Source organism: Glycine soja, chromosome 8 (assembly GCF_004193775.1).
Source record: "Glycine soja cultivar W05 chromosome 8, ASM419377v2, whole genome shotgun sequence".
Classification (NCBI taxonomy): Eukaryota; Viridiplantae; Streptophyta; class Magnoliopsida; order Fabales; family Fabaceae; genus Glycine; species Glycine soja.
The window spans coordinates 19,509,188-19,534,343 of record NC_041009.1 but is presented as its reverse complement, the minus strand read 5'-3'; the positions used below and the strand labels follow the sequence as shown (position 1 = coordinate 19,534,343).

General features: G+C 40.3%; 1 protein-coding gene across 1 annotated transcript in view; it reads left to right on the top strand.

Moving 5' to 3' along the window:
• LOC114422612 (protein FORGETTER 1-like) overlaps positions 1–25,156 on the top strand; it is a 74,586-nt gene that overhangs the window by 16,404 nt on the left and 33,026 nt on the right. The window contains exons 2-14 of the mRNA XM_028389059.1: positions 1,328–1,393; positions 1,514–1,687; positions 1,764–1,894; positions 2,040–2,116; positions 7,299–7,480; positions 20,269–20,346; positions 22,302–22,434; positions 22,938–22,998; positions 23,082–23,163; positions 23,945–24,070; positions 24,192–24,335; positions 24,425–24,524; positions 24,595–24,726. Of these exons, the coding sequence (XP_028244860.1) occupies positions 1,328–1,393; positions 1,514–1,687; positions 1,764–1,894; positions 2,040–2,116; positions 7,299–7,480; positions 20,269–20,346; positions 22,302–22,434; positions 22,938–22,998; positions 23,082–23,163; positions 23,945–24,070; positions 24,192–24,335; positions 24,425–24,524; positions 24,595–24,726 (1,486 nt within the window). The remainder of the gene's footprint in view (positions 1–1,327; positions 1,394–1,513; positions 1,688–1,763; positions 1,895–2,039; positions 2,117–7,298; positions 7,481–20,268; positions 20,347–22,301; positions 22,435–22,937; positions 22,999–23,081; positions 23,164–23,944; positions 24,071–24,191; positions 24,336–24,424; positions 24,525–24,594; positions 24,727–25,156) is intronic.

The following is a 25,156-nucleotide window of genomic DNA, read 5'->3' as shown; positions in this document are numbered from 1 at the left end:
CTGTTTCATGGCATTCCTTTTGAACCTCAAAAGGTGCTGGATGATGCCTTAATTCTAGCTTGGTCTTGGTTAAAATGTGGAGAGAAAGGTTTCAATACATCATTTAACCATTGGTCTACCAACCTTATGATGGCCTTTGGTTAAATTTCTGATTATATGTATTGGGGTCCTTGTGCTGGGTTTTTGCTGGGTTTGTTTGCTTTTTGGAAGGTGGCACCTTTGTGTCTTGTATCTATTATTTTCAGTACCTCTGGTACTGTTCTGTTTATTAATAATATACATATTTTTGCCTTCCAAAAAAAAAAAAAAAAGGAGGAATAGAATGATAGATTATCATGTGAGCATTCAACCATCTATTTTCATTTTTTGATAAACATTTTGTAACTTGGTCCATTTAGATACAAGAATTTAACCATCCTTCTGTTTTCCTACAAATCCCTCCATCCAAACCTTTGTTTAGTAGGTGGAAAGTTTGGAATGAAATAACTTTATGCTTGTGTGGTGGAGCAGAGATATGGGCTGGAAAATAAAATGTATGGATTTTGTACTCCAAGCCAAACTTTTGTTGAAAATAATTTTCACTCTATCTTCTATTTTTTTGCCTTCCCAGTTTTCACCTTCTTAACCAAGCAGACCCTAGGTGACTTGTATAATGATGAGAATGCCATAAGATCTTATGTTCCGTCATGCCATGTGAAATTTGGAAAGGAAGGAGGGACCAAATAAAACAATGAAAGAACCAATTGAATTTTGTGCACACCCTCCCAGTCCATTTGCAAGTTTGATATAGAAACATTATGAGTCCACTATGAGGCTAGGATTAGGAAGACAAGTCTGTCCCACAAAATTTGGGGATGAGGTTTATTGCTAAAATTATTCTGCTCATGGTTTGTTTTAAGTGTATTTATATTATGTCTGCCTAGGGGCTGGATTGTTCTTTTCAATCAATGTTTTTTCTGTTTTCTTTCTTACTCTTGTTTTCTGAGTGTACCCAGGACTTAAGAGGGTTCCTGTTTCTACTGTTTTGCATGTATATGCGTATTATTTCATATTTTGGATCTTCTACTGTGATTTTGTTTTTGAAATGGAAAATAAATGTGTGAACATAAAATTTCCCTTCAGGCAAAAAAAATTGGATGGCTCCCTACGTTCCTCTTGATAATTATTCATTTCTCCACTAGTCCAGTGACATTTCCTTCCTTTTATTAATTTATTTCTTGTCTGTCAGTTTTTTTGTGAAGGCCCATTGTTTCAAAAAATGTTATTTGTATATTTTATTGTTTTTATTTACTTTTTTTGTTTTTTATTGTGCATTAAATTAATTCAGGTTGCTGTTGAAGTGGAGCGGGACGAAGATGAAGGTGGCATGGTTGGAGAAACATTTACAGATTATGTGAGTTACTAATTTTTTCCTTTTGAGAACATTGTATGCTAGAACTTTGTTTTGGCAGCATTCACTTGTTATTTCAAGTTATGAAAGCACATGATGGTATTAAGATGTCTCCTTGTGCAGCGGCCGCCAAAAGTATCTATTGGACCTCCACACCCAGATCCTGTTGTGGAGACATCTTCTTTGTCTGCAGTGCAGCCTCCTGAGCCAACTTATGATCCAAAAATTAAAGATGATTTGGAAAATTCAAAGGCTTTGTCTTGCTTGCAAATTGAGACATTGGTCTATGCTTCTCAGGTTTCTTCTATAATTGATCTTATATGGTTATGTTTTGCTTTGCCTTTCTTGTGTATGATGTTAGTTTTTGTGACAGAGACACCTCCAACACCTCTCAAATGGAGCTAGGGCAGGGTTTTTTATTGGAGATGGAGCTGGTGTAGGTAAAGGTCGAACTATTGCAGGGCTGATTTGGGAGAACTGGCATCACTATAGGAGGAAAGCATTGTAAGTTTGGGTAATGGTACCCACATGCAGTCAAGATTCATGCTTTGAGTGTACCTTTATGCATGTTTATCTGAACATATGTAGCTATACCATGAGAGTTTAATTGTTTGGATACTTTTGTCACGATTTCAATGATCTTACACAGGTGGATTTCTGTTGGTTCAGACTTGAAGTTTGATGCTAGAAGAGACTTGGATGATGTTGGTGCAACATGCATTGAAGGTAATTCCTTGACAATTTCTGTGGTGTGTTAATTAACCTGTTTGTCCATTATGTTAAATAGATAACTATTTGCAAAATAGTTCTAATTATGGTTTTTTTGTTCATATATATTTTTTATTTTTTGTTTTAAAATCTTGTGTATGTGGGTAGTTCATGGGGTAGTAGTTTTTTCAAATATATCACATAGAACTGGGATTTTAGATGTGTACGTGGGTGGTTCATGGCCAGTGATTCCCAATAAGATCAACACTGTTAGAATACAATGATTCTTTTATTTTGGGAATCTTCTTAGATATGTAGTCTTTTTTTCTTTGCTCAGCAAAAATAAGATTGTTATTAATATGAGGAAGTACCAGTGGTACTATAATTACAGTAGGCTGTAGGGATCCATCTAGTTCCATTAATTACAGAACCAGAAGAGATACACCTATCAGAATTACATAGATTCATCATCTGATAGCCCCTACTAGTTACTAAACCCTTCCTTTAAATTAGTAGACCATTGATTAAAGTGTATTACAAAATCCTTCTCCATGGATTTGACCCACGTCCACATTAAGAGGACAGCATCATCCATCAATTTGCTTCCATCAAAACTTCCGTTTTGGAAAACTATTCTGTTTCTATGCTGCCATATTGTTCTTGTGAGAGCAATCCACCAGCATTTCCATCTTGTAGCCTTCTTTCCCTGATTTTTCCCAATTCCATGTTGCAAGAAGTGATCCCTTGGGTTTTGAGGTAGAGCTGTAGTTAGATTAACCCAAGACAATGACTCCCACCATAGAGGGAGGATATTGGTACAGTTGAAGAATAGGTGAGTAGCCTCCTCCTCTTCAGATCTACAAAAAGGGCATAATGTATCTGTTAACATGACTTGTCTCCTTCTTAGATTTGACTTTGTTGGTAGTCTATCCCTAATTAGCCTCCAAGCAAACACCGCAGACTTAGCTGGAATTTTGAGTTTTCATAGCTCCACAAAATCTGAAGTCTGATCTGCCCCCGCTACTCCTCTCCTTATTATGTCATACCCTGATTTTGTGGAGTAATGTCCACTTGAGTCGTGTTTCCATATCCACATGTCCTCCTTTTGAGGGTGTAGTTGCTGCTGCGATATCTCTCCAATAAAGGAATCCGCCATTGCCACTTCACTGTCAAAAGGGGTCTCCTTCAATTAAAACTCCATTCCCATCCGCTACTCGAGTTACTCCTCAACTGCATGATGGTTTGATTTTGCTGACACGAGATCTGGTATAGCCTTGAGTATTTCTCCATTAACAGTGCTTCAGATTCCAGCCATCGATCCTCCCAAAATCTGAATTTATCACCCCTGCCCACCTTCCAAGCTTTTTCCATTTTAATTACACTGTTGGGCTGCTGCTGTTGTGATGATATCAGGTCCTTCCACCAAATAGAATCGAATCTGCCCTTTGTTCCTTCCTCAAGTGTCCTCCACCCACCATACTTTGAGTTTAGTAGCTTGACCCATTGATCCTCCTACTTGTGGAAGAGCTCCCAATGCCATTTCCCTAGCAAAGCTGAATTAAAAGTCTTGAGATCTTTGATTCCGAGGCTGCCTTTCTCTTTTGGTAAACAAACTATCTTCCAATTGACCCAAGCTATCTTCCTTTGATCCAGACCTCCTCCCCATAGGAATTTTCGCTGAATGGCTTCCAGTTTTGCAATTACTTTTGACAGGACCCTGAAAAAATAAATGGAAATTGCTGTTAGGACAGAATTAATAAGAGTCACTCTCCCCCTGAAGGACATGTGTCTGTGTTTCCATGTGGCTAATTTTCCCTCACATTTTCTGATTATAGGATCCCAAAACACACTACGCCTTGGATTATCCCCAATGGGGATGCCAAATACTTAAATGGCAAGGACAAAATTCTGCAATTAAGGTATTCAGCCGCCTCCTTCCGCCATTGATTAGACTTCCCAATTACCCCGAAGCTGCTCTTTGCGAAGTTTATCTTCAAGCCGGATACAAGGTCGAAGCTTCTCAGTATCGACTTAATTGTCTTCACATTTTGCATTGTGGCTTCTCCAAAGAAAATAGTATCATCTGCATATTGCAGAATATTAATCGGTGTTCTGTCCTTTCCCACACAGAAACTGCTGAAGAGGCCCTTAGCCAATGCTTCTCTCATTAAGCCAGTTAAACCTTCCGCAACAATATTGAAAAGTAGAGGCGCTAGTGGGTCACCTTGTCGCAGACCTCTATGAGGAATGAATTCATGTGTGGGGCTGCCATTAACCAGCACGGAAATTAAGGCTGATTTGAGACAGCCCTCTATCCAGCTAATCCATTTGGGGCAAAATCCTAATCTGTTCATCATATATGATAGAAACATCCACGATACGGAATCATAGGCTCTTTTGTAATCCACTTTGAATACCAAGCATGACTTATTACATCTCCGCGCTTCTTACACTGCCGCATTAGCAATCAATACGCTGTGCAGCAATTGTCTTCCACTTATGAAAGCTGACTGCCTGTCATCAATTATTTCTGGCAACAATCTTATAAATATAGCCTATTAGAGAAATAGGTCTATATTCATTGAGATTTTGTGGATTTTTTCGCTTTGGGATCAGGGTAATAAATGATGCATTGCTGCCCCTCGGGAAGACCCCATTTGCATGGAATTCAGTGAGAAAGCGAATGATGTCGGGCTTTAGAGTCTCCCAGAACTGTTTTACAAATTTAAAGTTTAGGCCGTCCGGTCCCGGGCTTTTTTTGCTTCCGCAGTCCCATACCGCTGCCCTGATTTCTTCCTCCAAAAAAGCTCCCACCAGCATGTCATTTTGCTGCTGTCCAATGGCCCTGAACCTGATTCCATTGAGGACTGGTCTGCACTGATCAGGTTCAATAAATCTGTTATTAAAGAAACTGCAGATCTCCTTTTTCACTTTTATGGGATCATCTACCCATGATCCATCTATGAGTAATCCTCTGATTGCATCCTTTGTGCGTCTAGCATTCATCAACAAGTGGAAGTAGCGTGTGTTACAATCCCCTTCCTTAATCCACCTTATCCTTGCCTTTTGTCTCATCAAGGATTCGTGAGATTGTGCCACCGACCATAGCTCCTAGTTTCTTACGAGTCATCATTTCATGAGAGGACAGCTGCCTACTGCTGCTTGCATCTTCCAATCTGCTTAAATCTGCTTCGATTCTTTGTACTCTCTTCAATGAATCTCCAAACTGCTCCTTGTTCCACACCTTCATTGCCTCCTTCAGCTTTTTAATTTTTACCTTGAGTGCAAAGCCTCCCCAGCCTGTTGGTTGTGTGTTTGACCAACACTGTTTAACCATCTGTTCAAAAGATTTTTCTTTCAGCCAGCAATCAAACACCCTAAATGGTTTTGGCCCCCAATCAGTGATTTTAGCCCTTAGCAAAATTGGGCAATGATCTGAGAAATTTCTGTCCAAGGTGAAGCTGGTGCTGTCTGGCCATTTATGTAGCCATTTATGATCTTAGATATGTAGTCTTACCTTTGTTTGTACAGGATGTTAGAATAAAATGATTCTTTTGTTTTGGGAATCTTCTTATATATGTAGCCTTACCTTTGCTTGCACAGAAAGATTGGAAAGAAATGGAAAGGAGAGAGAGGTAGGATAGAAATATCAATTTTCCATTGTTTGTTTGAGAGGAGAAATAGTAAGAGTTTTATTTGTGGGGTCGACGAAAAAACCTTCTCCTTGCCCCCCTTCCCATGAATTAGAATGAATTGGGGGCAGTGTTGTTAAATAGAGCCATTGGTGGATTTTTTGCTAACTGCCATAGGCAATTTGTGAAGGGAGGCCCTCCATAGGCAATTCAGATGACCCTGCTAGACATTTTATTCAATTCTGTGATGGCTTTGGTGCAGAGAGGAATCATAGTAGGTGGTGTGTATGGTGGATTGCTTTAACTATTACCATTTGGCAGCATAGGAATTCCCTGTTGTTTAAGGGCACCCCTTTTGAACCTGATGGATGATGCTTTATTTCTTGCTTGGTCTTGGCTTAAAGCTAGGGAGAAAGGTTTCAATATTCTATTTAACCATTGGTCTACCAATCTTTCGGAGTTCTTTGGTTAATTTGTAATATCTCCTTATGAGGTGGGGTTTTTGTTGGGTTTTGCTTTTGGAAGGTGGCGCCTTGGGTGCCTTGTATTTGCTATTCTCAGTACTTCTGGTACTGTTATGTTTCTATTAATAATACTATATTTTTGCCTTCCAAAAAAAAAATAAAATGGTGGCGTCATAAGGCGCACTGGCATTTTTATATTGGGCCACCTACCATATTATCTTTGCACCAAGTCTCACAGTACTACACATGAGGGGTGTATTAAGAAAAACCCAAGTGCTAAATCCCACATTAACTAGAGATAATGCCAAGATAATGTATCTATGTAGGGGGCCAACCCTCACCCTAGCTTTTGGGGTTGAGTTAGGTTCAAACCTAAATTCTAAGACATCCAAACAATAAATCTTTTTCACTCTATTTCTCTTTTATTTCTATCCTACCTATTGCTTTCTTTTGCATTTCTTTCTTTCACTAATTCACTTCTAATCCAGAGCATTAGCATTAGAAAGGCCAGACTTGTACTAGTTGCACTATACTAGTTTGACCTAGACTTTTAGGTAGCCAATGTTGACAGGTTAGAAGGGGACAAAACATATCACATGGGCTCTGTTCTGTGTTTGGTTCATTTTAAAAGTTGAACCGATTAGAACATACATTAAAAAAGCAGTATATTTTGATTCAATTAAGGGGTACAGAATGTTCCACTCCATTTTGTATGCGTACCAAAGGACACCTTAAAAGTATTATTTGGCATTTAGGCTAATTACTGATTCTACAATATATATAGATTGTACTGGTGGTGCTATGCCCCTTCCATGTCCTGCTGTTGTGTTGGATCATACGCACTAGCTGTTTTAGGACAGATCATTTGTTATTATCCTTCTCTTGTGTACATTCTTATCTCTAATTATGCTTTTTTTAATCCAAAGCATGAAAGTTTTCTGTTGCTTTGTTATCTTCCTGGGAGAAATTTTCTTTTGCAGTCCATTTCAGGTGTTTGTGTAACTGTGTTGTAGACTTTTGTTTAAAAAGTTATGGTAATTATTTTATCGATATTACATTGTTATTACAAATTAAATATCTTCCTTTTCTTTTCCCTATATCCAGTGCATGCTTTGAACAAACTGCCTTATTCTAAGCTTGATTCAAAGTCTGTTGGGGTCAGGGAGGGAGTTGTTTTTTCGACGTACAATAGCCTCATAGCATCTTCTGAGAAAGGTCGTTCTCGTCTCCAGCAGCTCATACAGTGGTGTGGACCAGGGTTTGATGGTCTTATAATTTTTGATGAGGTATGGAAATATTTGCTGATGTCAATTGATATTTCCAATGTTTATTTTGATTTTTTTTTATCAGCAAACATAATATATATATTAATAAATAAATTGAGTACCAGAGGTACTAAAGTACAGCTATATAATTGCCCTTACTCTGGTTCCAATACAGACTAAATGGAGTCTGGTTAGGAACCACAGCCAGGCCATACCCTGATGTTAAACTCTACTATTAATCTATGGTTATATCCTCTAGTGACACACAAACCCTTCTCTTAGGTTACTAGACCATTGATTAAAATGAATTACAAAGTCCTTCTCCAAATTCCTAAGCCATTTCCAGGTGAGGAAAGCTGCCTCTTCCATCATTTAGTTGATGTCGAAGGAGTCATTGGAGAAGATTATGTCATTCGTTTTCTTCCAAATAGTCCAAGTGACAGCCAACCACTAGCATTTCCATCTATTAGTTCTTAGTCCATCAGCCACTATAGATCCATGTTGGAGGAAATGTTGTCTTGGATCTTGTGGAAAAACTCCCACATTGTTCACCCAAGACAAGGATTCCCACCACATAAGGATGATTTTAGTGCAATGAAAGAACAAGTGTCCCGCTTCCTCCTCCGTGCTTCTGCAAAATGGGCTGGTCCTATTATCGATCTCTACTTGTCTCCTGTGAAGATTTGTTTTAGTTGGCAACCTGTCTCTAAGCAGCCTCCAAGCGAACACTGCAAATTTGGTTGGAACCTTCATCTTCCACAGCTCCTCAAAATCCCTATCCTGTGTCCCATCTGTTGCTCCCCCCATCATCATCCTGTAAGCACTTTTCGCCGTATATTGCCCACTTGGATCTGGTGTCCACACCCAGTCATCTCTTCTTTGTATCTGGATAGCCTTTTTTTTTTTGCACAGCAAAAATCGATATATAATATTATATATAATGCAGTACTAGGTGTGCTGCATACAGGATAAAGAGTACAAGGCAAAAATGCCTAACCCATCTGAAAATTACAAAATAACATTAGCTGAAGCCAAAAAGAAACCACCCCTAAGACAACTCCTCCCTCAAACTAGTGGACCATTGATTAAAATGAATATGGAAATCTTTGTCCATACATTTTAACCAGGCCCAGGAATGAAATAAAGCTTCATCCATGACTTTTTCGGAGTTGAAATTCTGGTTATTAAAAACCATTGAATTTCTATGCTTCCAAATAGTCATAGATAAAGCTATCCAAAGCACTGCCCATCTATTGTCTATACATCTTTTGCTACTCCAGCTTGAGAATTGGATGAAGTGATCTTTTGGATCAGTGTTGAAGGGACCCACTCTGTCAGCCCATCTCAAAGCCTCCCACCAAAGGCATCTAGTTCTAGTGCAATCGAACATGACATGACCAATAGTTTCCTCCTCTCCTTCACATAAAGGGCAGGAATACGATGAAAGGCACACCTGCCTCCTTCTTAAGTTAGCCTTAGTAGGCAACCTATCTTTAAAAATTCTCCAAGAGAATGCAGCTGCTCTTGGAGGAATTTTCAGATTCCACATAAACCTGGAAGCATTATCTTCATATTCTGAACTGCCATCTTCCATGAGAAAAATGTATGCTGACTTTGTGGAATAGGATCCACTAGGGTCAGCCCTCCAAGTGAGATGATCCATTCTAGAGGAGTGAATCTGAACCCCATCAATCTCATCCATGAAAGCTGCCACCATATCAATTTCATGATCGAAAAAATTTTTCCTCCATTGGAACTTCCAGTCCCACCCATTTTCAACATTCTGACCCATCAAATTAATAGTAAGGTCCTGTTGCTGACTCACCTGATATAAAACAGGGTATTTGTCTTTAAGGGTTATATCCTCTTCCCTCCATTTGTCTTTCCAGAACTGGATTCTGGCCCCATTACCCACCTTCCACCTCAAGTTAGTGGCCAAACTACACTGGTGTTGCTGCTGGAAGATAGATTTTAAATCCTTCCACCAAGGAGAACTGTCAACACTACCTCTACCATGTAATAAGGCATGCCATCGCCCATATATAGACACTAAAATTCTAGCCCACAGCTGATGAGGATTGTTTGCCAACTGCCACCCCCATTTGCCTAGCAAGGCTTCATTGAACTTGTTCAAATCTTTAATACCCAATCCACCTCTAGCTTTAGGTAAACAGACTGTATCCCATTTAACCCAAGGGATCTTATATGTGTCATTGCCACCACCCCAAAGGAAATTTCTTTGAATAGCTACTATTTTCTGAGCAACTTTTTTGGGAATTCTGTAGAAAGACAACAAATAAATAGGCATTGCTGTCAGAACAGAGTTGATAATGGTAATTCTGCCCCCCATGGAGAGACATCTGTGCTTCCAAGATGCCAGCTTGGTCTGAAATTTGTTGATGATAGGCTGCCAAACACTCCCACTTTTCGGACTAGACCCCACTGGAATTCCTAGGTACAAGAAAGGAATATTCATCTGCCTGCAGTTGAGAAAAAGGGCCGCATCTCTACACCATTCCTCAGATTTTCCAATGCATCCAAACTGACTTTTTGAATAGTTGATCCTGAGTCCAGAAGCCAACTCAAAACATGATAAGATAGACTTTATAACTCTGACATTGGCTGACATAGCCTTTCCAAAGAATAGAGTGTCATCTGCATATTGCAGAATATTTATATCTTCCTTCAAACTTCCAACTTGATAACTGCTGTACAGATTTTTGGATATGGCTGTCCTCATTAATCCTGTAAGCCCTTCTTCCACCAAATTAAAAAGGAGGGGAGCAAGGGGGTCACCCTGCCTTAAACCTCTCTTGGGTGCAAACTCCGAAGTGGGACTTCCATTAATTAAAATGGACACTGATGCAGTAGCAAGGCAGCCATGGATCCACTTTCTCCACCTTTCACAAAAACCCATCCTTAACATCATATAGTTAAGAAAGCCCCAAGAGACCGAGTCGTAAGCTTTTTCAAAATCAACCTTGAAGAACATGCAAGATTTATTTTTTGATTTAGCTTCAGCTATGACCTCATTAGCTATCATCACTCCATGCAAAATATGCCTTCCTTTCATAAAGGTTGTTTGCCTTTCATCAATCAGCTGAGGTAAAATAAGGGCTAATCTATTAGCCAAGACCTTGGATACAACTTTGTAGACACAACCTATAAGAGAGATTGGCCTGTAATCGTTAAGAGCTTGGGGATCCTTGATCTTGGGAATAAGAGCTATGAAAGAGGCATTGCTTCCTTTTGGGAAAGAAGCATTATAATAAAACTCATCCAAGAAACGCACAAAGTCAGGCTTCAAAGTCTTCCAAAACTTCTTGATAAAATTGAAATTGAGTCCGTCCGGGCCCGGGCTTTTATCACCATGACAGTCCCACACAGCTGAGGTTATTTCTGCATCAGAAAATCTGGCCACAAGGGCTTCATTCTCGCTTTGACCAATGGAAGGTAGCTGCACACCATCCAGGGTTGGTCTATTAAAATTCTGCTCAGAAAATCTATCTTTGAAATGATTGAAAGCCTCAGTTTTGACCCTACTAGGGTCCTGAACCCATTCCCCATCAATGATCAATCCTTGAATGGCATTATGTCTTCTTCTATGATTTATCAGCTTGTGGAAGTAAGCTGAATTTCTGTCCCCTTCCTTTAATCATTTCACTCTAGCCTTTTGCCTCAGCAAAGATTCATAGGCATTAGCAGCATGCCACAATTGCTCCTGCAAAGACTTCTTGAGCTCCACTTCTGATTGATTCAGAATTCTGTCAGAACTACCAGCCTCCAAAGCATTCAGCTCCTTTAAATCCTGAATTTTCTTAGCATCAATTACTCCATTGGATGAGCTCCACTGTCGAATGCAAGCTTTAATGAACTTCAATTTTTTCTTGAGGGCATATCCTCCCCATCCACTAGGGTGGTAATTGCTCCACTTAAGGATCACCATTTCCTGAAAACCCTTGTCCTGCAACCACCAGTCCATGACCTTGAAAGGCTTAGGACCCCAATCAACACTTTTGGATCTTAGAAGGATAGGACAATGATCTGAAAAATCTCTATCTAGAACAAACTGTGTTGTGTCAGGCCACTGAATCAACCAATTATCAGAAATGAAGAACCTGTCCAACTTACTCATGGCACTACCATTAGGTCTGAACCAAGTATACTTCCTGCCTATAGATCTAACCTCTTCTAAGGCCATATGAGAGATCCAGGAATTAAATTCATCAATACTGGATGAGTTGACCAGATTCTGAGATGAACTCATTCTCTCATTTTGATTTCTTATGGAGTTGAAATCTCCTAAAATGCACCACATATCACTTTGGTAAGAGGATTTCAGATGCAGGATCTCTTCCCTTGTAAATCACATGGCGCATAAACATTAGTGATGATGACTTTCTTGTTTTCCTTTACCCACAAGCCTTCCAGCAAAATAAAACCACTACCCACAGCCCTCCTATACACCACAAAGGAATCATTATTCCAGATACATAACAAGCCACCTGCTGTGTTATTAGAAGGGAGACATTCCCAGGTAACATTACTATCCCCCCACAAGTATTGACAAAGCTTCTTATCAATGGAGACCTTCTTAGTTTCTTGTAAGCAAAGAACATCAATTTTGTTGGCCAGAGTTAATTTTCGGATGGCTGATCTCTTGACTCCACTGCCCAGACCTCTAGTATTGAGAGACAGAATATTCATGGGTCATTTGTATTATTTCCCATCTCTGCTGATGCTGCAAATGAATATCCTGTGTTATCCACATCCAACTTCTCCTTACCCCTGTTTTTGATGTTTACAGGAAATGATATACCCAATTGTCGGGCTATCTCCCAGTGCTCTTCATCTTCCACACCAGAGAAATCATTATTAAAGCTGCTAGGGGGATTGGGACTATGTGGGGGGGATCCTGTTTAGGAGTCAATGGGCCTGAGGGTATGTCGCGATGAACATTCCTTTCGTTATTTTCATCAAAAATGCTGTCTGAGACCACCTTCCTTGTTTCCTCTTCACTTCCAATTTCATTTAAAACTGGGCCTAGATTTAAACGGGCCATAAACTTTGCTATTTGCCCAGTCTTTCTTCTGCTATACACTTTAAGAGAAGAGATGGACTTGCCCTCTTCTGTAACTGGGCCTTTATTTTCCAAGCCCACCTTCCTATTTACTTCATCCTCCTTCACACCGTGGGAAAACATTGCAAAGTCTCTATCAGCCGGACCCAATAAATTTGAATTCTGATTGACCACTGGAGATCCCTCAGATCCATTGACCGAAGGATATTCTTCCAGGGCCCCTTGGTCATTCGTTTTGTCAAAAGCATCCATTGACCGAGAGATATTCAACAGAGGCCCTGCAGCTGCAGTTTCCACAACAGGTATCTGAGATTGGGTTGGGCAGGGAAACCTAGGACCAGACCTTCCAAAATCGTGCATGCCCGTAGGGAGAGGACCGTTGCCCTCGGTCTGGTCCAACCTGGCTTGGTTCAGGACCTTCGTGACGCGTGGAGGCGTGCTCGAACGACGTGGTGACACGTCAGCCGTGCTACCACGGACATCGTTCCTTCGCCGCGAACAGGAACCTGAATCCCGGCGGCCCCGACGGTGGATTCTCTTACCAAACGACGGCCTTTGGGTAGGAGACGCGCCGACGTTGCTGACCGTGAGGCCGTCGGGCGATATCCATCGATGGTCATAGGTGTTTGGCTCATCATCTTCATCCTCCATGTCGGTGGAGAAAGGTGACGAAAAGAGTCCCTCGTTTGGTTTCAACCTCCTCTTTCTTCCCCACCCGGAAACCGTATCCTCTCTCACCTCCAACGAATGTCTACAACCATCCACTATGACGCTGAGCTTTTGAGCAATAAGTGGTTTCCCCTTCGTGCGAATCAGAACTCGAGCGATATTCATCCTCGACTTGTCTTCCGTTGCCGGGTCTAACTCCACCAGCTCACCACAGGTCGCCACGATATCTGCTATATATTCTGCATCCCACGCTTGCAACGGAACTCCCCAAATGAGAAGCCATGTTAAGCGATACGACGGCACCATCATCGGCGTCCACTTCTGAATGGAGGAGAAAGGAGTCGCGCCTGTAACAAGTTCTCTTTGATTGATGATGTTAACTGTTACCTCGTCTAAGTCATGAAGAATGACCATATCCTCTCCCCAATATGCCGATTTCACCTCCGTTCCACCCAGTCCCTGCATCTCCTGTAGCTCCTCTTCCACTCTGTCAAACATACCTTCGTTTTTTAGATGACCCACCCACACCTTATCAAGCCATTTTGTCTTCGACTTCTCTGTTTGGATGACTATAGGCTCTATTTTATCGTCTGTTATTGCTTCCCCCGACGTAATCCCCTGTACCCCTTTTCCTTCCTGCAAGTTATGTTGCTTCACCACTTCCGCATAAGTCTTAGTCTTAGACGGCAGGGTGTGGTGATGTTTCGGTTGGTGAAAAGGTTCGTCCTCCATGATTTGACCTCCTGTTCTGCTTATGGTCCCTGTTTGAGTATTATCTGCCTTATATCCTCCTCTCTGAAATTTTGGTTTATTGACGAACATCTTCATGTCATTTATGTATATATTATTATCAAGCTTTCTCTCCAACCTATCTTCATTCTCCACCCCTTTGAAATGTACAAAACCATATCTATGGTCTTGTTTGTTCCTCTTCGTGGGTATGAAAACCTCCCATACTTTTCCCCACTCCTGGAAAATCCTCCAGAGTTGTTTTTCTTGAACAAAATAAGGGAAATGGGAAAAATAGAAGGAGGTTACGTCTGGTCTGTCCCTCCAGGCAAGAGTTGATCCCCTTCCGCGCTGATATTCCGACCACAAGCATAATGTCCATCCACTTCCCTTCCAAACTCTGGCAGGGTCTTCTTCTCATTCTTTCTCCTACCCCTCACTTGTATCCATGCGCCCTGCTGTTGATTAGACCGAGTGTCGCTATGTTCTCGATCTTCTTCATAGATTGTGTTTGCTTCGAAAGAGTATCTCCCTCTTCTGGACGCGTTCCTTCCATCGGAGTGTTCCTTTCTACGCCTTGCTCTCGGTGTATCTCTGACTGCAGTGCGACCCCTCTCCCTCCGTGTCTCCGCTCGATTCTCTGTCGCTCTCTCTCTCCCGTTCTCCCTTACTCTCTCACTCACTCTCCCTCGTTGTCCTGCCCTCTCTCTATCTCTGTCTCTCTCTCTCTCTCTATCTTTCTCTCTCATCTCTCTCCTACTCTGGTTCATCTTATTGATGTATCTGGATAGCCTTACTTTCAACATGTTGTAAGAAATTTATAGCCATTGGTATCTCATTGTCAAACAATGGCCTCCTCCACAAAAAGTTTCACTCCCACTCTTCTTCCCTAAATCCTCCCATCTGCTGGATAATATGGTTTTGTTGGCACGATATTAGGTACAGTCTGGGATATTTTGCTGCCAATGATTCCTCTCCATCTACCTACTTATCCTCGCAAAATTTGATTCTATCTCCACAGCCAAGCCTCCACTCTATGCTATTACTCAGCTCCATCCCCTGTTGTGAGTTTTGAACGACCATCTTTAGATCCCTCCACCAAATTGACTCATGATTGTCTTGATGTGCTTCATCCAATCCCCTCCAACCTCCATATTTAGACTCCAGAACCCTAGCCCACAATTGTCCTTCATGCTGAAATAGATTCCACCTCCATTTGCCTAGCAGGGCGATGTTGAAGGTATTGATGTCCTTGATTCCCAATCCCCCTTTCTCTTTAGGGAGGCATGCTGTGTCTCATTTGACCCAAGCAATCTTGTTTTGATCTATGCCACCTCCCCATAGGAATCTTCTTTGTATAGACACTAGCTTCTCCACCACTTTCTTAGGAATCCTGAAAAAAGATAAAAAGTAAATAGGCAACGAAGGTAAGACGGACTGAATAAGAGTCACTCTCCCCCCAAATGAAAGGTGTCTTTATTTAGAGCTCTCTCAAACTTTTCAAGAATAGGATTCCACATGTGACACCGTCTAGGGTTTGCCCCTATAGGTATGCCTAGGTAAACAAACGGGATGGACAACAAGCTACAATTCAAACAACTGGCTGCTTCCCTCTTCCACCTATCTGACATTCCAAATGCACCAAAACAACTTTTTGCAAAGTTAATTTTAAGGCTAGAAACCATCTCAAAAGTCTGCAGAATTGCCTTGATAGCCTTAACATTCTCCATCGAATCCTCTCCAAAAAAAATGGTGTCATCCGCATATTGGAGGATGCTAATATCCACATTATTTGAGCCCACTCGGAATCCCCTGAATAAGTTTTGTTTCTCAGCCTCTCTCATCAACCCATTCAACGCCTCAGCAACAATATTAAAGAGAAAGGGTGCTAACGGATCCCCTTGCCTAAGCCTTCTTTGTGGAATGAACTCAGACAAGGGGTTACCATTTACCAATAGTGAAATAGATGCAGATTTCAAGCACCCCTCTATCCACTTTATCCATTTGAAGCAAAACCCCAACCTTCTGAGCATATAAAATAAGAAGTCCCAGGAGACAGAATCATATGCCTTCTTATAGTCCACTTTGAAGACAATGCAAGGTCTTTGAGTTCTGTTAGCCTCGTCAACCACTTCATTTGCTATCAATGCACTTTGTAACAATTGTCTGCCCTCTATGAATGCTGATTGTCTTTCATCTATTATACATGGCATGATCTTCTTCAATCTATTGGCTAGAATTTTGGCCACTATCTTGTACATACATCCAATGAGTGATACAGGTCTGTATTCGCCCAGAGCTTGTGGATTCTTCACCTTTGGGATTAGAACTATGAAAGAGGCATTACATCCTCTTGGAAAAATTCCATTGACATAGAATTCATCCAGGAGGGAAAATTTCCATTGACATAGAATTCATCCAGGAACTGCAGGACATCAGGCTTAATTATATGCCAGAATTGCTTTATAAATTTGAAATTAATTCCATCTGGGCCTGGGCTTTTGTCACTCCCACACCCCCAAACTGCGTCCTTTATCTCTTCCTGAAATCTCCCCGATAGCATGTCATTTTGGTGATGACCTATGGTCTGGAAGCGAATACCATCTAAGCGGGGTCTGTTTTGGTCAGTTTCTTGGAACCGGTGGAAAAAAAATGATCTAGCTTCCTCTTTTACTCTTGCTGGATCTTCAGTCCATGCTCCATCAATTCACACTCCGTTCAAAGAGTTACTTCTACGGCTTGCATTAACCAGCAAATGAAAATATCGGGAATTGCAATCGCCTTCTTTAACCCATCTAGATCTCGCCTTTTGCCTTAGCAAAGATTCGTGGGTTTGTGCAGCTACCCACAGATCTTCTTGGAGCTGTTTCCTGGTAATCACCTCTTGAAGGGAAAGTAGTCTATCACTTGTGCTCACTTCCAGGTTGTTTAACTCCTTCTCAATCTTCTTATATTTCTGAAAAGTATCACCATACTGCTCTCTGTTCCATATCTTCAACCTTTCTTTCAATTTCTTTATTTTTTCTTTAAGTACGTATCCTCCCCAACCCCTCTGATGATTGGCTGTCCAGCACTCCTTCACAATTGACTTGAATGATTTATCCAATAGCCAGCAGTCAAGGATTCTGAACGGCTTTGGACCCCAATCAATACACTTGGATCTAAGCAGAACCGAGCAATGATCAGAGAAGTTGCTGTCCAATGGATGCTGTGTGCATCCGAGCCATTTAGCAAGCCACTTTGGGGATACCATAAATCTGTCTAACTTACTCCTTGCCTCTCCATTGGGTCTGAACCACGTGAACTTTCTACCCACCCAAGGTGCCTCCTCTTTCTCCACGTCTTCAATCCATTCGTTGAACTCTTTTATACTGCTCTCCTCTACCCCCCTTTGGCATACTCCCGCTCTCTTTGATTGGTCTCTGATGTTGTTGAAATCCCCTGAGATGCACCATAAGCCCCCTTGGTTTGATGATTTCAGCTGTCTGATGGCTTCCCATAATGTTCTTTTGTTGTGAGTATCACATGGTGAATATATGGACATTATGTGAACCTGCTGTGCCTCTTTAACCCACTGGCCTGTCAATAAAATGAACCCATTGTCAATAACTTTCCTTTCCAGTTTGAATATTTTTTCACTCCACATACATAATATTCCCCCTGCTGTTGTATTATTTGCCGGCTGCATTTCCCAAGCCACATCAGCATCCCCCCACAATGCCTGACACATTGATTTCTCTATTGACTCCTTCTTAGTTTCCTGAATGCACATCATATCTACACTTTCTTTTTTAATCAGTCTCCTTATTGTTGACCATTTCACCCCCCTCCCTAACCCTCTTACATTGTAAGTGATAATATTCATAAATTATGCCTCCTAATCCCCAACCTTTCTGCTTCTTTCTTATCTCTCTCTTCCATTGTCATAATTTTTTCAACCAACTTCCCTTGGTCTTCCACTCCACTTACCCCCAACTTTGTTGCTAATTCCCACAGCTCTATTGCATCTTGCAATTTGCTTTCTTCTAATCCTGTATCCCCCCTTCATCCTGAGGTGATGTTACTCCTCCGAGATCATTATTGGGCTGCAGTGGCGTTCAACCCTTGTCTGTGGCCATTATTTGCTGCTGCTGTGTGCTTTCTTTATTTTGTTGCTGCTGTGTTGGTGTTGTGTGTATTACTAAGCCATTGGTTTGGGCTTCATAGTTGGCATTTCCATCTTGCACTTGCTTTTTATACCTCCTGGTTCGGGAATACACTTTCCAGGAGATAGCTGAATCTGTCTTTTTATTCTGTGGGCTACACTCCTTGACTGATTGGGTTTTAATAGGGCTGTAGGTAGTAAAGCCCATTTCAGTTGAGCTATCCAACTCCTCCCCGTCTCTACCTTTTACCCCTTTTTCCTCCCTTCTAAAATTTCCTGCCACGTAGCCTCTATTGTCCACCAAGCTACTTTCACCTTTAAAGCTCTTTTCTTTTCTTGCTGTGCCATTATCCCTGCCCGCAGACTTTCCCCTTCCATCCTCACTTTTTTCTTCATCGAACATGGTGCATGCACTGCGCCTTGGTCCTCCCGCCGTCCGTTCTTCACCCTTTCCTGATTTGGTTTGCCCCTCATTTGATTTCTGTTGTTGTGCCTTTGTCCGCGGGGATTTACCATTACCCAGTGGTCGCTGTGTTTCAGTTTGACCGCTGGGTAACCGCGAGGGCTGGTCGTCGACGCCATCTCCTTCTCCTTTGCCCTGTTTCCGCCGCGGCACCATGATGTTTGGCTGTGTTCTCAGCTGCCATGCATCATCTTCCATTTCCGGTGCGATAATCCGCCCCGATGTCGGGAGGCCCATGGAGCTTCCTTCAGGTGGACCGCTGGGTAACTGCGAGGACTGGTCTTCGGCGCCGTTGCCTGCTCCTCTCCATTCTTTCTGCCGTGGATCCTCCTTGTTTGGTTGCGCTCCCAACTGCGACGCACCATCTTCCATTTCCATCATCATTGTCCTCACCGATGTCGGGGAAGCCATAAAGCTTCCATCGGAGTCGATTTCCTCCTCCGACGAGCCTGTACCTCTGCTTCTTCGACACTGGCACATTGCTGAGTTATTTCCGCATCCCTCCAAGATACGAACATGATACACTTCTGAATCTATGTGAACAACTACGGTGTGTTGAATGGCGGGCTTCCAGGGTGTTTTTATGAGCACCCGTGCTCTATCCAATTTCCTGCATTCATCGACTTCATCGTCAACCTCCACCATCTCTCCCATGATACTGACTATCTGTCTGATCTTTGTTGAATCCCATGCTAGGATCGGGATCCCCCAACATTGGACCCATGTCAGCGTATAGTCCGGGCGCAGGCTCAGGTTCCACTTCTGCAACGAGTAAAACAGGGGGGGCATACCGTGACTTTCTTCTTGGATTAGTTGTTTTGCTTTTGCATCATTTAGCCCGAGCAACAATACCATGTCATCCCCCATGTATTTGGAGGAGATATCCACTCCGCACTCCCATCTAAATTCATCTTCTACATTTTCGAACTTCGCCGGATTTGTCAGTCTCCCTACCCAAGCATCACCGAGCCTTTTCTTCATTTCCGACGAGACCTCGAGGTGCATTGAGGTTAGTCCACCTTCGTCACCTTGTGGTGTCTTCATCTTTCCTTTCCTCGCGACCACCTCTGCATACGATACGTGGGTTGTTCTTTCTCCGCGATGACCAGGGTGTGGTACTGCGTGGTCCTTCTGCTGCATTTGTCCCTTCTCCTTGGCCTCTGAACTTGTTCTTCCACCCCTCTGTCTCTCATATTTTGGAATGTTGACAAAAATAGCTTCATTCTTCCGATGACAATGCTGTCCAACTGCCTTTCTAGTGTGTGCACGTCGTTAACACCCTTGAATCTTGCAAAACCGTATCTTCTCCCATTCTTATTTCTATGTTTGGAGATGAATATCTCCCTCACATCTCCCCATTTTCTGAATTGATACCACAGTTCCTTCTCGCTGATCTCGTCTGAGAATCGTGTGAAATAGAAGGAGGATATGTCGTTTTGATCCCTCCAGTTTGTTCGGTTGTATTGTTGCTGGTGCCCATCCTTGTTCCTAGTTGGTGTCCATTGGGAATCCACTCTTGGTCTCTCTCTTTCTCTCCTATCTCTTACTCTCACCCCCCCCCCCCTCTCTCTCTCTGACTCTCTCTCTCTCTCTCATCTCAGCTTATCTTTTTTACTGTTTCCAATGTTTATTTTGAGTCTTTAATTGTTATTTCAAGTGCTTCTTGGATTCAATTTTTAAATTATTCACCTTTTTGTTACTAATGTTTAAATGGTTCATTGCAGTGTCACAAAGCAAAAAATTTGGTCCCTGAATCTGGTAGTCAGCCGACACGAACTGGAGAAGCAGTGGTTGATATCCAGGTTTGTTCTTCATTCCAATTTTTTGAAATGATGACCACAAGTTTCTATATTTTTTATGTTGTTTTCTTAGTGAATTTACGTTGAAGTGGGTCTTCATTCATTGGAAAGATATATTTCTATTGTATTTTAAATATACTTTTGGTTCTACTTCTAATCCCCATTTATTTTTATATGTAGTATTTTTTGGAATATTTTTAATATGGTGAATCTAAATGAACATTCTATAAGATAAGTGATATCTAAGCTGAAATAAAGATAACAGTGGTCTGATTTAATATGCCTAGTAGATGCAACTTGTAGAAAGTCCAGAGGCAAAAATTCTAAAATTTATTTTTTCAATAAAAATAGTTCAAAACCAGTGGTGTTAAAGAAACATATCCCTGTGAAATAAACTTCCATTGACTATAATTGGATCTAGGCCATACAGAAACTTCAGTTTTGGGCAATTAGATAATATGAAGGTTTTTTTGCTTGGTGGTAGTATGCTTTGAAGTTTATGAATATTGACTCAGTTCTAGCAAATTCCAATCCTAACTAATTTATTAGCTGAGGGCCGGAGGGAATGAGGGCTATTAGATGGAGATGGTGGTGGGTAGCTTTGACATGGTCCATTTGGAAGCAAAGAAATAACATTATCTTTTCTAATGGTTCTTTCGATGCTAATCAAATGCTAGATGATGCAATCTTTGTGTTATGGACATGGCTCACAAATCTGGAGAAGGGTTTTGACATCCACTACAATCATTGGTCATCCAATATTAGGGCCGGATTTCTAATACAGTAGGATAGCATACTAGTGTAACTATATGTAGTAATCTTAGCTTTGTATCCAGAACATGGTCTGGTGCAATCCTCACTTGCTGTGTAACCAATTCTGGTCTGCTATATGTACTTACAGTACCTCTGGTACTCATTAATATATATATTACTTTTGCTGATAAAAAAAAAAATTAGTTGACTTAGTCTATTCCTTGGTACCATCTATTACAAAAAGTCCCATGCTGTGTACCTGAACATGTACCACATACAAAACTTTACAATAGTCTTTGTAATACTGGTTCTGATCCTAGCTAGTTGGTTAACGAATGATTGTTGTTGTTAGACATTTGCGATTTGTGGTATCTATGGTCGAAAGGCAATACTGCAGTATAGATTATTGCATTTCATTGATAAGAACTCTGCATGTCTTGGTTTGCTCAAACATTCACTGTTCATTCACATTTGTAGATTTTGTATAGGAAACGAGTGCAAGTGATTGTGGAAATCTGCTTATTTGTTTAGTATATTTGGCATTAGTGTATCTTAAGTTTTCATTGTGTCTATGTGCTATAAATAGGTCTGATTTTCTGCACAGCAGTTTCTTTGGTGGATTCATGAAGGGATTCAAAAGCACATCTAATCTTGATTCTTGAAATATGCATTATTAGATAACTTCACTAAGTTGATTATTTATTATTTAATACGATCGTAAATAGACAATTAGCTACTGAGTTTTTTACAACATCAAAAGCATATTGGTTTTTAGTGGATGATCTGGCAGGCATCACAGAGTGGTCTTTTTATAGTTGTTAAAATTGAAAATTTTGGATGCAATTTTGGTCTCATAACAAAAGTTTTAATATCTTACTATCTCAAACAATCCATTCCCCCCTCATGCAAGATGAGTACTAATAGGAAATAAATAGTTCTTTTTTTGCTGAGTTATTTTTTTATTTTTTATGTTTTGAAACAAGAATGACTTCTATACAGTTATCCACTAATTTTTTTTTTGTGCCTATTTTGCAAAATTTTTTTGTCTCCTTATGCCCTCCCTCCCTCTTATGTATGTGTCTCCTACTTTATGCACAATTTTTCATTAATGTGTATGTTGAAGTCAAATTATTACTTTGCAATATTTAGCATTGAAATTGTGGGTACAAATGTGGTTTCTGAGTTATTGCAGTCTAATTTCACAGGATCGACTACCTGAAGCTCGTGTTGTTTATTGCTCAGCAACTGGAGCATCTGAACCTCGTAATATGGGTTATATGGTTCGACTTGGTCTTTGGGGAGATGGGACTTCATTCACTGATTTCCGGGAATTTCTAGGTAGTTTCTTATCCATCCTTTTCCCATTGTTTTTAAGGAAATATAATTTAACGAGTGATCATCTTTCTCTCTCACTCCCTCTCTTTAAACTTGCTTTTCTATTTGTTTCATTCATAAATAATTTTTTTGATAAATCTATTGGTTCACTATTTTTTCCCTTTCAAATGCCCATTGTTGCAACATTTTGGAGGCATATTATATCATATTTGTCTAACTGATGATGTATTTATTTTCATTTACATACTGCTCTTTGTTTGATAATCATTTTTTACCTATATTATTATTACTTTACTAACATTTTTGCATAATATTTTATGATTGACAATCATTTATGATAGATAACTAGTATTTTACAATTGTTTATGAATAATATAATATTTTATAGCTGCTACATAAAAAAATGCTCAAGAATTTCTTATATCCTTGCTTCCTACATGTGTTTGTTGGCCATGATGACCCCATCTCCTAAGTCTGAAATTAACTATTCAAATTTATACATCCAGGAGCTCTTGACAGAGGGGGTGTTGGAGCTCTTGAACTAGTTGCCATGGACATGAAAGCAAGGTTTTAATATTTTCATGTACACACCAGCCCTCGTACTTAATGAACATGCTTACGAAAGATTTGCTTCATTTATCTTATTGCAGGGGTATGTATTTATGTCGGACACTTAGCTATGAGGGTGCAGAGTTTGAAGTTATCGAAGCACCATTAGAGGATAAAATGATGGTATGAAACACAGTTGCTTACTTGTGCTATTATTTATTGAAACTGTAACTTCTTCACTGAAGAGATAATGAAAATTATCTGGTAAAATATCGACTGGCATCTGAAAATAATAATCAGTAGAGTATAAGCTAATAGAGAGAGAATTCCATCAACCAGTTTTGTTTGTTAGTTTTGTGGCATAGCATAAAATAATTGGCCTTTTCTTTTTCTGACAATTTGCTTGTGTTTTCATTAGGGTTTTGCTTGTCAATATCATATTTATTTGTATCAACAATGATAAAAATAGAGAGAAAATGTGAAACTGATTTCATTGATCAGAATATTATAAAGCCAAGTTACAAGGTTCTGTGTTAGCTCTATATAGAGAGACTGGCAGAAACCTAACAGAATAACAGAAAGCCTAACTGTAATCAGTTAACCAACTGACTCATAACAGAAATCTGACAACCTAACTGACAGCTGTCAGTTAACAACTAACACTAGGTAAAAGACAACACTCTTTACTTAGTGGAGTAAGAATACTCTAATAAACAAATGCCAACATTATACACTGTCATGCATGCATGTATATTTCTCATATATGATAGGTATTCAAGTATGTGAAATTAGGAATGTACTTTCTCTTTCTCTTTTGTATATTGCTTTCTGGATGCAGATTGTTCGACATTCTTTTCATATAATTATAACATGTCTAGTTATCTATATCATCTGTTGTTGAATTAATTTATCCTTTAAATTCAATATTTTCATCTGATGATCTTATTGTTCATATCAAACTTAGGACATGTATAAAAAGGCAGCAGAATTTTGGGCTGAATTACGTGTAGAATTGCTGTCAGCCAGTGCCTTCCTAAATGACAAACCAAATTCTAGTCAACTATGGCGATTATACTGGGCCAGCCACCAAGTAATGAAGTTTATATGATACCTAAATATACCATCTGTATTTTGATTCTCTTGTCTGCCAGTCTTTGGACTAATAATATTCATTGACTCTTTTGTTTGTTAATGCTCCTTGGAATCTCTAGCGTTTCTTTAGACACATATGTATGTCTGCTAAAGTCCCTGCTGCTGTGAGACTAGCGAAGCAAGCATTAGTTGAAGAAAAATCTGTAGTCATTGGTCTTCAGAGTACTGGAGAAGCTAGGACAGAGGAAGCTGTAACAAAATATGTGTGTATTTGAATTCTGCATTCATTTCCACATAAAGCAATTTTGTTTTCTGCAGTTCAGTTTCTCACTTGCTTTCATTTTTTGGATAGGGTTCTGAACTTGATGACTTTGTTTCTGGACCTCGAGAATTGCTGCTTAAATTTGTGGAAGAAAATTACCCGTTACCAGAAAAACCTGAACTTCTCCCAGGTTTCAGACTTGTTTTGCTTAATGATTTTCGTTTATTTTCGTTGTGCATTTAGTCACTCTTCTGCTGTAGGAGAGGATGGGGTAAAAGAACTCCAACGGAAGAGGCATTCTGCAACTCCCGGTGTTTCAGTAAAAGGAAGGGTCAGAAAAGTAGCCAAGTGGCAGCCTCCTAGTGATGCTGAAAGTGATGAAGACTCTGAGAGTGAGTCTTTTCGAAACAGATTTTGAGGAATCCTATGCACTTATCCTTGTTCCTATTGTACTTCTGCTGTGTATGGTATTCAGGCATTTTTCCTATTACCAATATCCAAGACCGTAGCCCTCTATGTTGGGTCAGCTAAACTGAACAAATGAAACTATTTTTTCTATTTCGGAAGTCAAATATTCAGAAAATGCATTTAGATTTTTTTTTTTGATAAGCAAAACTAATTTATATTAATATAAAGGGAATAGTACAAGTGGTACTCATATATGTACATTGTGTCCATACTATTTGAAAACCTATGGATACCTAATTCAAGCTTTATTGCAAGAATTAACTCTCCATAGGTGAGAATTAGTAAAGACATCCTTCCATCAAAAACCTATAGGACAATCCCCCCTTGTTTACAAAACCCAACTCTTATGTTGTT